Here is a 14,467-nt window from a genome sequence, read left to right on the forward strand (position 1 = left end):
AGGTCATTGCGAGTCGTATTTTTGGGATGCTGTCTCTGGTTTCAGTAATGCTGTCAATATTGTCTCATACATTGTGGGGGTGAGCCACCTGCGATTTTGCTTTGTTTTGTACAGCGAGTAGGTGTGGCATTAGGATTTCTACTTAGAGTTTATGGAATTCCGCCAAGAGTCCATTTGATGGTGTTTTGTCTTTAGATACTTCTACTATCACTATTTTAATCTTGACTAGGGTGGGTGGTTGTGCCAGAACCAGCTCTGCACATCCGTCAACTATATTAATGCCGTATCCCCTAGGTACTCCTCTACTTGTGTCAGGGGAATTGGTATTTTTGTGGTGTATAAGTCGGTAAAATACGCAGAGAAGATTTTTATTATCTGTACATTATCATAATGGCAGTTCCCCCATGTGTCATCGATCTCTGCGCTACCCAAGGGCACTTAGACTGACCAGGGACCTGCCGGGCCTCAGACCCTCTTCATAAACCTGTGCTCATTGCATATTTGCCTCCAAACTTTCTCTCTCTCTGCCACTTCTGAGTATTCTGTAATCATATCTCTGATCTATTTCACTACTGAGCCATGATCCCTTTTAGTTAGTGTCTGTTCAAATGGCTTAATGCCACTTTCGTTAATTGTGCGTAGTGTTTTTAGGATACCATTTTGTTTTGAAATGCATGCCTCTCTGATCATGACCTTAAAGACCTCCCACACCATGTGGACCTGCTCTACTGAGCTCACGTTGCGTTCAAAGTATTCTGTTATTTCTGTCCCAAGTTCGAACACTGAAAACACTTTTGGCCATGGCTTCTAAGCTCAGTAGCCATTGTTGGGTAAGGGGATTAGTTGTTGGTATCGCGAATCGCAATAGGTGTGGGGAGTGATCTGAGTGTGCAAGCCATGTGTCTGACCTCCTGCACCCAGAATCTCACATCAGGTGTTGCCAAACAATATTCAAGGCGTGACCACATCATGTACCACTGAGTATAATGTGCTGTCCTTAGTCAGTGGGTGTCTGTGTTGCCAGATGTCAGGTAGCCTGTGCTTGGCCATTATGGTACGAATGAGGGATGCAGCTGCTGTCCTGTCGTGGGTGAGGACTTGTACAAATCTTCATGCAGCGTGAAATGTAAGCCTTCTCCCCATATCAGTGATTGTGGCTCTGTTTGAAGTATCATTCCTCGTAGTGATGCGTAAAATGTTGGGTCGTCTATGTTGGGGACATAGCAGTTCACAATAGTGATGCGCTTGCCATTGCATCTGCCCCAAAGAAGTGGGTCTCTGCTTTGCTAATCAGTGAGTCTGTTCATTGCCTGTGGCAGTGTGCTGTTTTTGACCAAATGATTACTCCTCTAGTGTGTGATGAGTAAGATGAGGTGACGTTATGCACCACCCATTTTGTGGCAAAGTTAAATTCTGATCTGGGGGTAAGGTGAGTTTCCGGCAGTAGGGCAACTTTAAATCAGCTCTTGATGTATTTTTCAGGGATTGTTAAGACCCTGGACATTCCATGTTCAACAGTTTAGTGTTCTTGTGGTATGAGTGTCTTTTGCATATCTGAGCTGATATGTGTGTTTTACTCAGTAAGGTATATGTGCATAATTGTGCGTCTATCGCTTATTCCTTTGGCTGTGGTACCACTTAGCATGTACAAGGTATGCGGCATAAAACCCAAACTATCCCTGCCACACTGGTGGCCCAATTACCAGGACATATGCCCCATTACAATTTGAGGGCTGTTACTATTCCATGCTATGTAACAGTCTCTATAGGACATGCTTCACCACAATAACTATAAAGGGTCCCCTAACAAGATGGTGGCATACAAGGGGATTGGATGGTCATTATTTGCATATAGTACTTAATTCGGTTCAAAATATGTGTCTTATCTTCTGAGGGCCGGGTCCTTGTTCCAAAGCACCTCCCTTAAGGGCAGCTGAAGAAGTTTTATGTAAAGGACAATTTAACATATCTAGTCAAGATTCTTCAGGTTTATGTAGGCTGATCGGAGTCATTGTGGTCTTCTTAGGTTCCGTCCACTGGCTGCCAGTCAACAAGAGAATCACCTTCAAGCTCCTCACACATGCCTACAAGGTTCTTCACAACGCAGAACCAGCATACCCGAACAACCGCCTCTCATGCCACGCACCCGCAAGACAACTTCTCTCCTCCCAACTTGTCATTCAGACAGCTTCACAGACAGAATTTAAGTTTCAAAGCGTTTGCACACCAATTTGATAAGCATCAACTTAAAAAGCAGTAACAGCCACCTAAGCATTTCTCATGGGTACAGAGAATGCACCTATGGCAAAAGGCATCAGGGGTAGGGCTCTCACTCTGCCTCCTGACCACCTAAATGCATAAAATGTGTTGAACCTTATAATAACTCAAATAGGTTTTACTGCTACAGGATTTAGATGCTGCAACTTACTTCAAGAAGTTTAGCAAATGCAGTTAATTGAGATTGAGTAGAGACAGTCATTGCTTAAGAAGACCTTAATAAAATCATCATTATCAAATGGAGGTTTTTCCATTTGGTCGGTCTTCTGCTGCAATGTCGTTCATTAAAGTCATAGCAGGTGTTGCCACTGGAATTGATTGGCCATCAAGCTGTACATGGACGACTAGCTCGGGAGAGTTTTTCTTTTTTTTTTATTTCAAACAGTTGGTTACAGTCATCCTTTCATCATTTGGAACTATCTAGTTCAGACTGTTCAGTCCATAGTTTTGGGATCTGTACTCAGGTGGAATTTTCCAGCACTATAAAGGACGAGAGATCCTACTCACCCAGTAAGATCTGCTTTCTGCCTTGCAAGCCTGTTGGCTTTATGTATATTTCTTGGACCTCATGCTTGGTTGAGGATGCTGTCTCTTCTCTGGCATCTTTGATTTCAGTGAAAGCAGTTCCTTTGAGTTTTGAAAGGCTAGATCTTCCTCTCTCCCTGAGGCTTTGGTAATTGTGTTGGTGGACCTATGAAGAACATATTTGAAAAGTTCTTTCCTCCTCCATGACCATGTTGACATATGCTTCCCTTCAGGAATGAGGTATACACTTTCAGTGATGTGTAGTCAGTTCAGGGGAGGAAACTCCAGATAAATGTTCTGGAAGTGAGTGGTCTAGCTTCATTTGGTAAAGAGTGGACAGGTGTGAGTCTTAATAGACAATACCACTGCTGTGTGATACCTTAACAAATAAGGGTGTTTGGAAACACTGGGTCTCTAGCAGTGCTCTCAAGACAAGTAAATTGGGCTGTCACCAGCTAATCCACCTCTTAAGGAGATCAATGCCGTAAATTCTCTGAGCAGAAATATTACAGTGAACTAAGAATGGCACCTTCACTCAAAGGAAGAATCAGTGATATTCTAGGAGTGAAGTTAAGTAGATGTGATCTTTTCACAGCAAAGGCCGAGACCTTCTCTTTGCTTTTTTTTCAAGAGTGTCAGTTTATGGCTTCATTTGGGGCACATGATCTTTGGAGTGAATTTCCAACCTCTGTTATGCCGTTTTCTTCCTTTCACTGCTGTAAGTCATTTGCAAGATATGTCTCCACAAGGTGCACGTGACTTTGATTGCTCCTTAATGAATCTGTTGTCCTTAGCATCTGGGCCACCTTCTGTTGAGTACCATCTCTGCCTCTACTTTTTAGCTGGGGATCTTGAGTCAAAAGGGGTGAGGTGAGATTGTTCCATCCAAATTTCAAGGTACTTAGTCTTCAAACTTGTATTTGGACGGTTATTCTTTCCCATCTTCAACTTCTACAGGAGGTGTTGTATGTATTGGCGGCAGTCATAGGCCTTTTACTAGAAACGTAATATCCTTAGTGATGAGGTAATACTTGTATTCATTGTTCATAAATACAATTATTGATAACAACTGATTGATCAAAGAAGTTTGGAGCCATTGTTCAAAGCGGTAACCATGCCTCAGCATGTAGATGGTCCTGCTCTGCATATGCAGGACTCCCTTTGGTTGTTAGCTCTGCACATCAAACACATTAAATGTGCTGACATGAAAGCAGAAGTTAGTAATGTAATACATTTTAAGTTCACAGAGAAACATTTTCTACCTTACCCAGACAGCACACTTTCACAGATTGAATTTCAATTTTGACTAAAGTTGGAAACATTATTTTGAAGGCCTTTTCAGTGGGGCGTGGGCTAATCAGGTCAATAAGTGAAAGCTTGTCAAATCAGACCTCTTCTAAATCTTGCATGACTGTGTTACCCTATGTCTTTGTTACCCAGATTGTGCTGCATTCATCTTCCAGCCACATAGACACTTCAATTTACTAAGCGATAGTTCTCTTCAACTTCCTGAAAAGGAGCTATTTATCTGAATGTAACAAGTATACTTACGGAATGGTATTGTGAATTTGTTGGGAAATTTGGGGAATATAGAACAGTAGATGTGCCATTAAAAATTGCCTCTTCATTCTTGTACAGTCTGGAGGGAGTCATGACTCAAAAGCTTCAAGATTTTGAGAAAACATATGAGACACATTTTCTGAATACTATAAAAATTAACGTAGGTCCCCTTTTCATGAGATGTATTAAAATATTTTTATTAATGCCCATATGCACAGATCAGAGTTAAAGATGTTGTGAACATTTGGATTGGCAGGTAAACCAGACAGTGGCAAGTCTTGTTTTGCTTCTGGGTTGAACCACTGGTCCAAAGTAACAGCGAGTGTACTCAGTGAGGGCTTACCAGTGGCATGTGGACATGGAATATCATTATGCAAATGTTATGTTCTTATATTTAAGACACTAAATACCTAACATAATACATCTTTTTATGATTTCTCGTGTCTGAAAACCAGCTGGGGCAGAGCTGTGATATATCTAGTGATGGGTCAGAAAACAGAAGTCAAATGACAAAGTAGCTCACACCTTAGTGTGAGGACTCCAAGTATCTTAGAAATTACATTTCGAGGAGAGGGAATGTGGATGCTTCAATTAGAAGTTTCTTTCGGACACTCCTCAGAAGGATATAAGACGCTGGTGGAAGCTCCAAGTATCAGCATCGGGCTGGGTAACCAAGTTTAAGAAGATAGATTTATAGTGCTTACCATTTGTTTGCCAAAAGTATACATTCAAAAATCTTAGTAGTACAAGCCTCAGAATTCAAGACACATTTGTATGCCCGCTACACAGTCGGTGATGATAAATGGTTGGTTTTTTTTCAACCAAGTGAAGAGAGCAATTTGCACAGCTAATGGGACAAACGGGAAGAGATGAATTTTCTTTGCGACTTGTATGATGACCCACAGTCAGAGGTTCTCCTGCCTGCCAGACTAGTTGTGCTCTGATGCTGGCAAGCAACACTCAAGGTGAGTGGAAGGATAAGTAACATTAAAAAGATGACCTTTTGTCTGTGGACATGAGACATAAGGAGCTGCCCTGGAAGAATTTGAAAGGTACATGTGACTCGATCTTAAATTTGAGTAACATTATCGCACTTGGGCTTGGGAAATTATTTACTGGCTTATGACTTGCATCAAAATCAGTTTTACAGATAACTGCAGATAGTGCAAGAATTTGGACTTCTTTAGAAAGATATAAAAACATTACCAGAATGTAGCCCTGTGGAGGCAAGTGTTATAATTGACAAAACTACACTCTTTAAACTATCTCATTGACTACAGGACCAGATACGTTTATAATGAGTTCCGAGTGGGATTTGCATGAGGTAAGTGAGGAGAAGGGTGGGATGTGTCTCTAAGATGAATGAGGGCCATTTCCCTCTGTCACAAGTTAGATTTGGCTCACTTTAACTATGCATCGCTCGTAATACTCGGAAGAAAGATTGTGCAGAATGAACCGTCTGCTGTAGGTGTAGAACAGGAGATAAGTGACGACTTGCACTTAGCGTGGAACTGCGGAGTACTCCAAAAAAGTTGTTGTGAAGTGCCTTACCACCTGATCTGAGCTAGCCTGCTATTAGCTAGAATCAGTGCTAGCAGATGACCTTCGATTGACAAGGGACACCAAAATCTTGCTGAATTTGAGATTGATTGAGGTAACAATGTACACGAAAATAGTGGAGGGATAAACGGAACCCTATCGCAAAATAGACTATATCTCCTGAATAGGTGCATACAGAGTGATGACACAATTTCAGGCCAAGCGTTTCCCACAAAAAGATCTGAAAAATGTGTGGGTATTGTGGGAAAAGTGTAATATTCATTAACATAGTTTGAAAACTCGGTGGGAGAATCATACACCTGAAGATAAATGATTATTTATGTTCTAGCTAAAGCGCTGACAAAGGAATCTGGGAAAAATGGAGGCTGATGCTTTCATGTGTTTAGGCCTAAGAATGTTGCTGATGTACTAAGCTGCTTGTATTTGAATAAAAATTCCAATAAGATTGTCTATTAAAAATAAATCTGATGTAGGCACAGGGAAGTTGAATTTGTTCTTGTTGCATATGGTTTGCACTTTCGTAGGTATTGTCTTTGAAATGCTAATTAAAAAATGTGAAGCTGCCTCTTTCTCTTTAAAAGACTGCAAAATTTCCGAGAATGTGTGCAAAATTATAAAATTTACAAAAATAATCCGCTTTCTCCATAGGTAAAACGAAATGTGTACGACCTTACAAGTATTCCTGTACGGCATCAGTTATGGGATGGTTGGCCACCTTCTGCTACAGATGACTCCGTAAGTAAATTCTTCATTCTGAAAAGGTGCCTGCTGCTCAGCAGTACTACATTACTTTTTTGTTGGCTAGTACCAACTGTATCGGACAACAGATTTTGGGTGCCATTAAGTGTAGTGCACTATGCTTTGTTGTGTTTTTTGCGCGGTGTAAGTCCCTAACAGATAGAACAATTGGCTCACTTGGAAAGCTGATAGGCATCCTGTTGCGGATACAGCTGTGGTTATGGTTAACTAGAGTAGATCCGGAATTGGCCAACGTAGTCCACCGTTCAGAGGTTTTTTGGAAGTATGGTATGCATAGGAGATTTATGAAGTCACTTCAAGTCATCACTAGAAATGGGTATCTATTCAGGTATAGTACTTGTTCTCAGCGGTGTTGGCCAGACCTTCCCTTTTGAGATCTGGTGTAATACTAACTAGAGAGCTGTGTTGGGGGGTTAGAGGGGCGCTTGGTTTGATGAAATATTATGGGTTTTGTCTATTGAGTTTAACAGATGCCTTGGTACTAATGTATGTTTGTGTCTTGTATTGCGTTTTTGTTTAGGTTGATGATAATTATAAATTCTAGAATATTTTTCAGTGTCAAGTTTTGTAATGAGTGCTTTGGCTGGGACACTGTTGGGTAGGAAAAGTCCCTAGCAAGATGATGGATGTGCACCCCTGTCCTGGGTGCCCGAGCTGCAATGATGCCTGGATTCCTGGTGCATATTTTTGTTGTCATGGGCGAACATGGATTATGCGTGTGCACCATGACATAATGCTGTTTCATGCACTGCTGTGTTTTTGGACCTTGAATGGGTACCCAAAGTGCTACCTATATGGTAGTGTTTGGCTCCAGCCTTTTACCAGGAGCTAAGTTGCACAAGAGCAGTGGTGCCAGTATACTGTGTGGTGATCAGTGTGGAGTGAACAGTCTTTTCTACTTGTCATTAGAGTGAGTGGGGTCTACAGGCCCATTCAAATAAAGTTCTTCTGCTGTGTGCTTAACTCGCCCTTGGCCTACAAGATGTTAGTATGTTGTGCTGCACAGCACGTATCGTTGCATGCATGTGCTGGGTGTTAGTGTGCTTGTTAGCGGTACAGTACATGGAATACTCTCTGTTCCGTTTTGGGAGACTCATGGCTTCCTGGAGGAGCATGAAGAGGTAGAGGATTCCCCAGACAGTTTTTTCAATTGCTACATTCTTGAGAGCTAGGTGGGACATACACTTGGAGGAGGGCTCTTCAGTCTACTTAAAAGGATGGTCTTTGATTCAGTGAGAGGTCACTTGGAAGGGGCATAGACACATCTTGGAGTGGAGATAGGGCTGATTGAATAACCATTAAGAGTAGCACTGGGCCATTGTATAACCCTTTGATGCAGATATCATTGTAGCAGACATTCAGGTGTGAACCTTTAGTCACTTCCATGGTTTGTGTTGTGGGTCTGTCACTTCTGCTGTGAGAGACTATTTTCTGGCGTGCGGCACGGCAGAGTAGTAGAACTTCAAAACGAAGAAAACCTCCAACACAAGACTCGGACAATTAATCCAATTTTTTGTCTGGAAATGAACTATAAGAGGAGCTTCAGCCCCTGAAATTGTTACCTGCCCGGCAGACGGTCTGGCTGTATGTCACTGAGGAGATGCTCTGTTGTGTCCAGTACTTGGGGCGAGGTCTGCCAGTATCCCAGCTGGGTGACAGAAACATCACAAAGGGAAATCCCAAAATCACTTGCCTGAAGCTCCAGCCTCCCTGCTTGCCAAGACTTGTGTACCCTGTGAGGAAGAGCAGACCTCTTGGGGGAAGTGAGGTCCAGTGGGGAATCATGACAAGTGGATCCCCTTCATAATAAGTGAGAAAGCTGTTGCAGAACCGCTGTTGCCAGTTTCCATATTCAAGGCGGCACCCCATATGTCAGAGGGTGCCGTAGTAAAGCTAGCTTTTGCAGCACTGATTTAGCCATCGCGCTTGTGCAGAGTAAAATCGACAATCCTTTAAGCTAGTGGCGCAGGCGTGTGGGGTCCATTACTACTGTGCCGATCAGGCCATCGCCTGTGCAACGAGTAAGGTCTGAGCCCCGGAAGCCGAGCCAGGCTTCCCTGAACGAAGCGGTACAAAAGGGGGTGGTGATGGACAGAGCATCTGAACCAATCAAACACTCACACCCAGTCAACAGATCCGGGTTTAATCCATCACCGTTCTTTAGCCCACTCTGCCACCCCGTTCAGACATGGCCATATGCAAATCAGTCTGACCCTGTGCCTCATGGGAACAGTCCAGCCCGAACTGCCAAGCCATGCCTTCCGTGGACCGGAATCAAGTTTCCTAGGACTGGTTTCTGGCATTTCAGCCGTCTTCAGCCAGGCTTGCTTGAATCAAGTGGCAAGGTGAGCAAGGGACTCAACTTCTGAGCATACCCTGCCAACTTATGGCGAACAAAGCGGTACAAAAGGGGGTGGTGATGGACGGAGCATCTGAACCAATCAAACACTCACACCCAGTCAACAGATCTGGGTTTATACCATCACCGTTCTTTAGCCCACTCTGCCACCCCAGTTCAGACATGGCATTTGCAAATCAGTCTGACCCTGTGCCTCATGGGAACAGTCCAGCCCGTACTGCCAAGCCATGCCTTCCCTGGACCGGAATCAAGCTTCCTAGGGCCGGTTTTTGGCATTTCAGCCGTCTTCAGCCAGGCTTGCTTGAATCCAGTGGCAAAGTGAGCAACCTGCCAACTTATGGCGAACAAAGCGTGCCAGGGAGTGCGTTTGTAGAGTGGTGGGCAAAGTGGGCGTGGCCTGGTACGAATACTTACCAATGATGCTGTGTGGTACTGACTGGAGAAAATAGTTTGGGAAGTTGGCCCCCAAGGATGTCCTTGGGGGGCCAACTACCCCTCTTGTTACCTCCAGTAAGTCCCACAAAGTGGGATTGCTGAGACTTCTTCGGAGGCCATGGCCCCCTTTCTCTACCACTCTGCAAATGTGCCTCGGGGCAGAGTACGGGATGGGGGATGAAGTCCAATTTAGTACTGAGGGAGTTTTGGGGCCAAGAATCCCTGCTGGTACCTCCTGTAAGTCAGATGCAGCGGAAATCCTGAGCGTTGGTTGGACCCCCAGCACCCTTTCTCCACCACTCTGCAAACGCGACTACTAGTTAAAGTAGCATATTCCTGCACCTCTGCCTTAGAGGTAATTTTAATCCCCCTGCCCTATTATGTACTAGGGCCTTACCGAGGAGGTCATGCTAATCACAGGGGTACCCCAACGCATAGTGTTCCCTAGTGTTTGTAGGTGTTTTCACTGTATTCTACATGTCTTTCAGCATAGCACTGGCGCTTGGCCTGGTTACTCAGTCAGTTACCACCAGTACCCATCTGAAAAAGTTGGGACACAGGATGATTTTGCAACAAGGCCTCTTCCTGCTCCTCTGTTGGTTCTTTCTGTACATGTCTTGCTTCTTCCTGCACTTTTCTTAGTCTTTGTGTACTTCTGTGACTTCTTTCTGCATTTCTTTTGCTTCTTTCTGTGGGTTTTTTCATCTTTCTTCACATGTCCTACCTCTGTAGGCATATTTAGAAACTAGCATTTAAAAAACCTTTGAAATTCACTTAAAAAACCATAGGTTTCAGGCACCTTATAGTTAGTTGGACATTTCACTCGTACAAAACCAGAGAAATTCCCCTGTTCTAGTTAGTTTAGCTAACTATAACTCGCACTCCCACAATGCACTGCTGATGATGTCACATATTACATCACTCATGACATGGTCAGTGACATCACTGATGACATCATCCATGTGATAAATTGATGCACCTTCTCACACCCTAATATAACCTTTAATACACTCACTCTAAATTACAAACTGCCATTCTCAAAACCTGAAACACTCCAACACCAATAACTACATACCCAGTCACTGATTCTTAGGTTTACATACACATCCACTCACTCACCCGTACAGTCACTCATACTTAGGATCACTCAGTACAGGACTATCATCTGCCCCTCGCGTTGCGCTCACAAAAATCTAAAATGTGCTTTAGAAAGGCATTGAAAACCTGGCTTTTCTCCCTGCCCTAAACCTGCTCTCACTGCTTTTTCTGTACTATAGCGCCAAGACGCCGCGGCATTCGAGCGCTTTAAAAATATTTCAGTCAGTTAGTCTGCACTCATACACCTATATAGAAACTCACACACCGCCACTCAGCCATAGAGGTACTCACACAACTAGTCAATCGTGCAAATAATTAATCACACTGCCATTCACTCACCTATACAGTTATACGCACACCAGCTCAATTACTCCTACAAATACTACACATTCTTACGCTCTTATACAATCACTGATACAAGCACACACTCATCCATATAGCCACTCTCACAATCAGACACTCTCACTGCCTTCTGTTCTTAGCTGCCCCTGTATTTCTGTGTTCTGTATTTTGCCTCTGTGCCTCTCGTTTTCCGGTATTTCTGTGCCCTTTTGCCTTCTGTGCCACTCGTTTTTGTGCCCCTTTTGCCTTCTATTCCACACATTTTTTGTGCCCTTGTGCCTTTTGTTGCACTCCTTTTTTTGTGCCCTTCTGCCCTCTGTGCCACTCGTTTTTGTGCCCCTTTTGCCTTCTGTTACACTCGTTTTTTGTGCCCTTCTGCCTACTGTGCCACTCGTTTTTTCCCTTGTTTTTGTGCCCCATTTGCCTTCTGTTCCACGAGTTTTTTTGTCCTTCTTCCCTCTTTTCCACTCGTTTTTGTGCCCTTCTGTCCTCTGTGCCACTCGTTCCCTTGTTTTTGTGCCCCTTTTGCCTCCTGTTCCACTTGTTTTTTGTGCTCTTCTGCCCTCTGTGCCACTAGTTTTCCCCTCGTTTCTGTGCCCCTTTTGCCTTTTGTTCCGCTCATTTTTTGTGCACTTTTGCCTTCTGTGCCACTCGTTTTTCCCTCGATTTGTGCCCCTTTTTCCTTCTGTTACCTTCGTTGTCCCTTACTGCCCTCTCCGCTGCAGCCCCGCCCCCCTGATGGCCACTGCACATTCGCTGCCCCCGCCTCCCAGCTGCTCCTCCCTCCCACCTCCCCATATATGCCGGCTGCTGTCGCGCCTAAGGCAAGCCAGTCTGCGTCCGTCCGCGCCCAGCGCCAGAACCCCTGGCCCCCACACCCGCCATGACGACCGCCGCCGCCACTACGACGCCTTATAACAGCAAACAGATGGTTCTGGTGAACAATTATAGCATAAATAAATTACAAAAAAGGAAAAGAAGAAGCCTAAAAACACACATATATAAATTTACAAAAGCAGTAAGAATTTATAATGCATGTATTTTTTTTTTATATTTAAAAATCGAAAGAACATAAACGCTCAAGAAAATGTTGGCAGAACAAAAAAACACAATTCACATGCCAAACACGTGGCTAACAAACAGACATTATATCTACAAGGAACAACAAAGACAAAATAATGTGTCCTTCTCAAATTATGGCCACAAGGCGTCGACGGCGTTTCAACCGCTGGGTTACTATGCGGTCAACATCAGGACAAAAAATATCTTGAGCGAAGGGATTTTGCTGTATACAATAAAAATATAAATATCTATCAATTACATACGACACCAGCACTCTGCCCGCTCTTAACTCCAGACGGAACCACACATGCTTCAAGGCCGCCCCGAAATGCACACACGGTCCCTTCACCTGCTGGAACTGCAGCTACACCAGCCTCAGAGCCGACGAACCACCCGCTAAGAAAGACCCCAACCACCTCCGATGCATACTACTGAACACCCGCTCCGCACGCAAGCATGCCGTCGAGCTCTGGGACCTGCTCGACACAACATCCCCGAACGTCACCTTTCTGACAGAGACCTGGTTTAACGACTCCTCCGCACCCGACATCGCCATAGTCCTCCCAGATGGCTACAAGATCACCCGCAGAGACTGCACCAACGGAGTTGGAGGAGGAATCGCATCGTCTACAAGAACAGCATCAGGGTCTCGACTAGCACCGACGACGCTCTCAGCACCATCGAACACATGCATTTCCAGATCCACACAGACCCTAACTCCGAGGCACACTAGTCTACCGAGCCCCCGGACCTCGCTCCCAGTTCAGCGACTCCATTGCCGACTTGATCAGCTCGCACGCCCTGACCTCCACCGACTATATCCTCCTCGGAGACCTGAACTTTCACCTTGAGAACAACGACAACAACTCCACAACCCTGATCGATAACCTCGCCAACCTCGGACTGAAGCAACTCGTCACAACGCCCACCCACTCCGCCGGCCACACGCTCGACCCCGTCTTCTCAAGCCCGCACGTCTCCGTCAGCCACACCACCGAACTCCACTGGACCAATCACCTCTGCATCCACTTCGCCTTCCAGAATCCCACCACACACCACCGCACTCAACAGATCCCCCGCCGCTGCTGGAGCAAAATCACGAAGACCAACTACACGCAAACCTCGCTCTCAGCCCACCCTCTGAACACTCCAACACCGACGACGCTGCCCTCAGACGCGGGATCGAGGATTGCGCCAACACCCACACCCCGCTGAATAAACCCCCCCTTCTCTCCCCCCCCTCCCCCCACAGACACCAGCAAGAGGGCCAGCTGGTTCACCTCAGAACTCCTAGCCTCCAAGCAAGCCTGCCGGAAACTAGAGAAGAAATGGCACAGTGAACAAACTCCGGACAACCACGCAGCACACAAGTATGCCATCCGCAACCACCACCACCTCAGGGTGGCCAAGAGGACCTCCTTCAAAGACCTGCTCGACAACAACACACACAATAGCAAGGAGCCCTTCAACATCGTGAAGGAACTCTCCAACCCCAGCTCCAACACCAACAACCATTAATGAAAATGGGGTAACCCAAAAGGATACGGACCTGGGTATACTGCGGTAAGAAAAACAATGGTCCAGAACCTATTTCTTTCTGTTAACCAACTCAATCAGTGAATATTCAAACATTCATAAATTCATGGGCGTTCCTTGTATTCGCACCAAAACATAAATAAACTCAGTTATTTAAGCTAAACAAAACAAATATATCACTACAGCACCAATATTCCAACAGAAGAGAGGAAAAACATCATTTTATTTCCTTATCTCTCACCATGAAATTGTTCTTATTTACAAGTTACACAATGTATTGCAATAAAAGGTTGCCCAATAGGAGCGTGCACAAAAAGAGGTGATTGAAGAAAAGTGCACTGAATCAAAGAAAAAGAAGAAATTCAAAGAAATACACAAAATATTTACACTAATTTCGATAATTATGGTATTTTACAATTTCCATAACATTGTCACCTGGCCCAAACACAGATAAACAATAACTAATCTCTAAGTTATGTCAACACAGCAGTCATGTCAATTGTGTGCACTTTTTGACTAAATGCTGGGTCCAAGGTGAATCTAATATCGTCGACGTTTCGACTCGACTTAAAGGCGTCCGGTGAGTTAAACCTGGACCATGCGAGTCTTCATCAGGACGTTCAAAAAACGGGCAACCAAGGGTTAGGGATGACCCTAAAAAGAGTAAGATAAAAGGGGATAGAAGTTACCCCGCTGTAGTGATATATTACAAAAGGAATTAAAAGCGCCAGGGAATGATTGCTTACCCAAGGATGTACAAGCTAGGCTGTATATGTCTCGTGCTCAGTCAAGACTGCATCCTGCAAAACAGTAATGTGCAGAATGTGGGCTACTGTTACTAGTGCACCCTAAGAGTTAATTCAAAAAAGTAAGGGTGTCCCATGGGTATATCCCAAGGCATTACCTTATAATGAGGGTGATTCCAACATCCCTCAAGGTGTAGCGATCAATACC

The 14,467-nt window shown here is 44.5% G+C and overlaps 1 protein-coding gene across 2 annotated transcripts in view; it reads left to right on the plus strand.

Moving 5' to 3' along the window:
• The window catches only part of FAF1 (Fas associated factor 1), a 1,925,838-nt gene that overhangs the window by 893,318 nt on the left and 1,018,053 nt on the right, over positions 1-14,467 (plus strand). For both annotated transcript variants that reach the window (XM_078671305.1, XM_078671297.1), the window contains exon 8: positions 6,571-6,657. In XM_078671305.1, coding sequence (XP_078527431.1) covers positions 6,571-6,657 — 87 coding nt within the window. The remainder of the gene's footprint in view (positions 1-6,570; positions 6,658-14,467) is intronic.

Source organism: Lissotriton helveticus, chromosome 1_2 (assembly GCF_964261635.1).
Source record: "Lissotriton helveticus chromosome 1_2, aLisHel1.1, whole genome shotgun sequence".
NCBI classification, from domain to species: domain Eukaryota; kingdom Metazoa; phylum Chordata; class Amphibia; order Caudata; family Salamandridae; genus Lissotriton; species Lissotriton helveticus.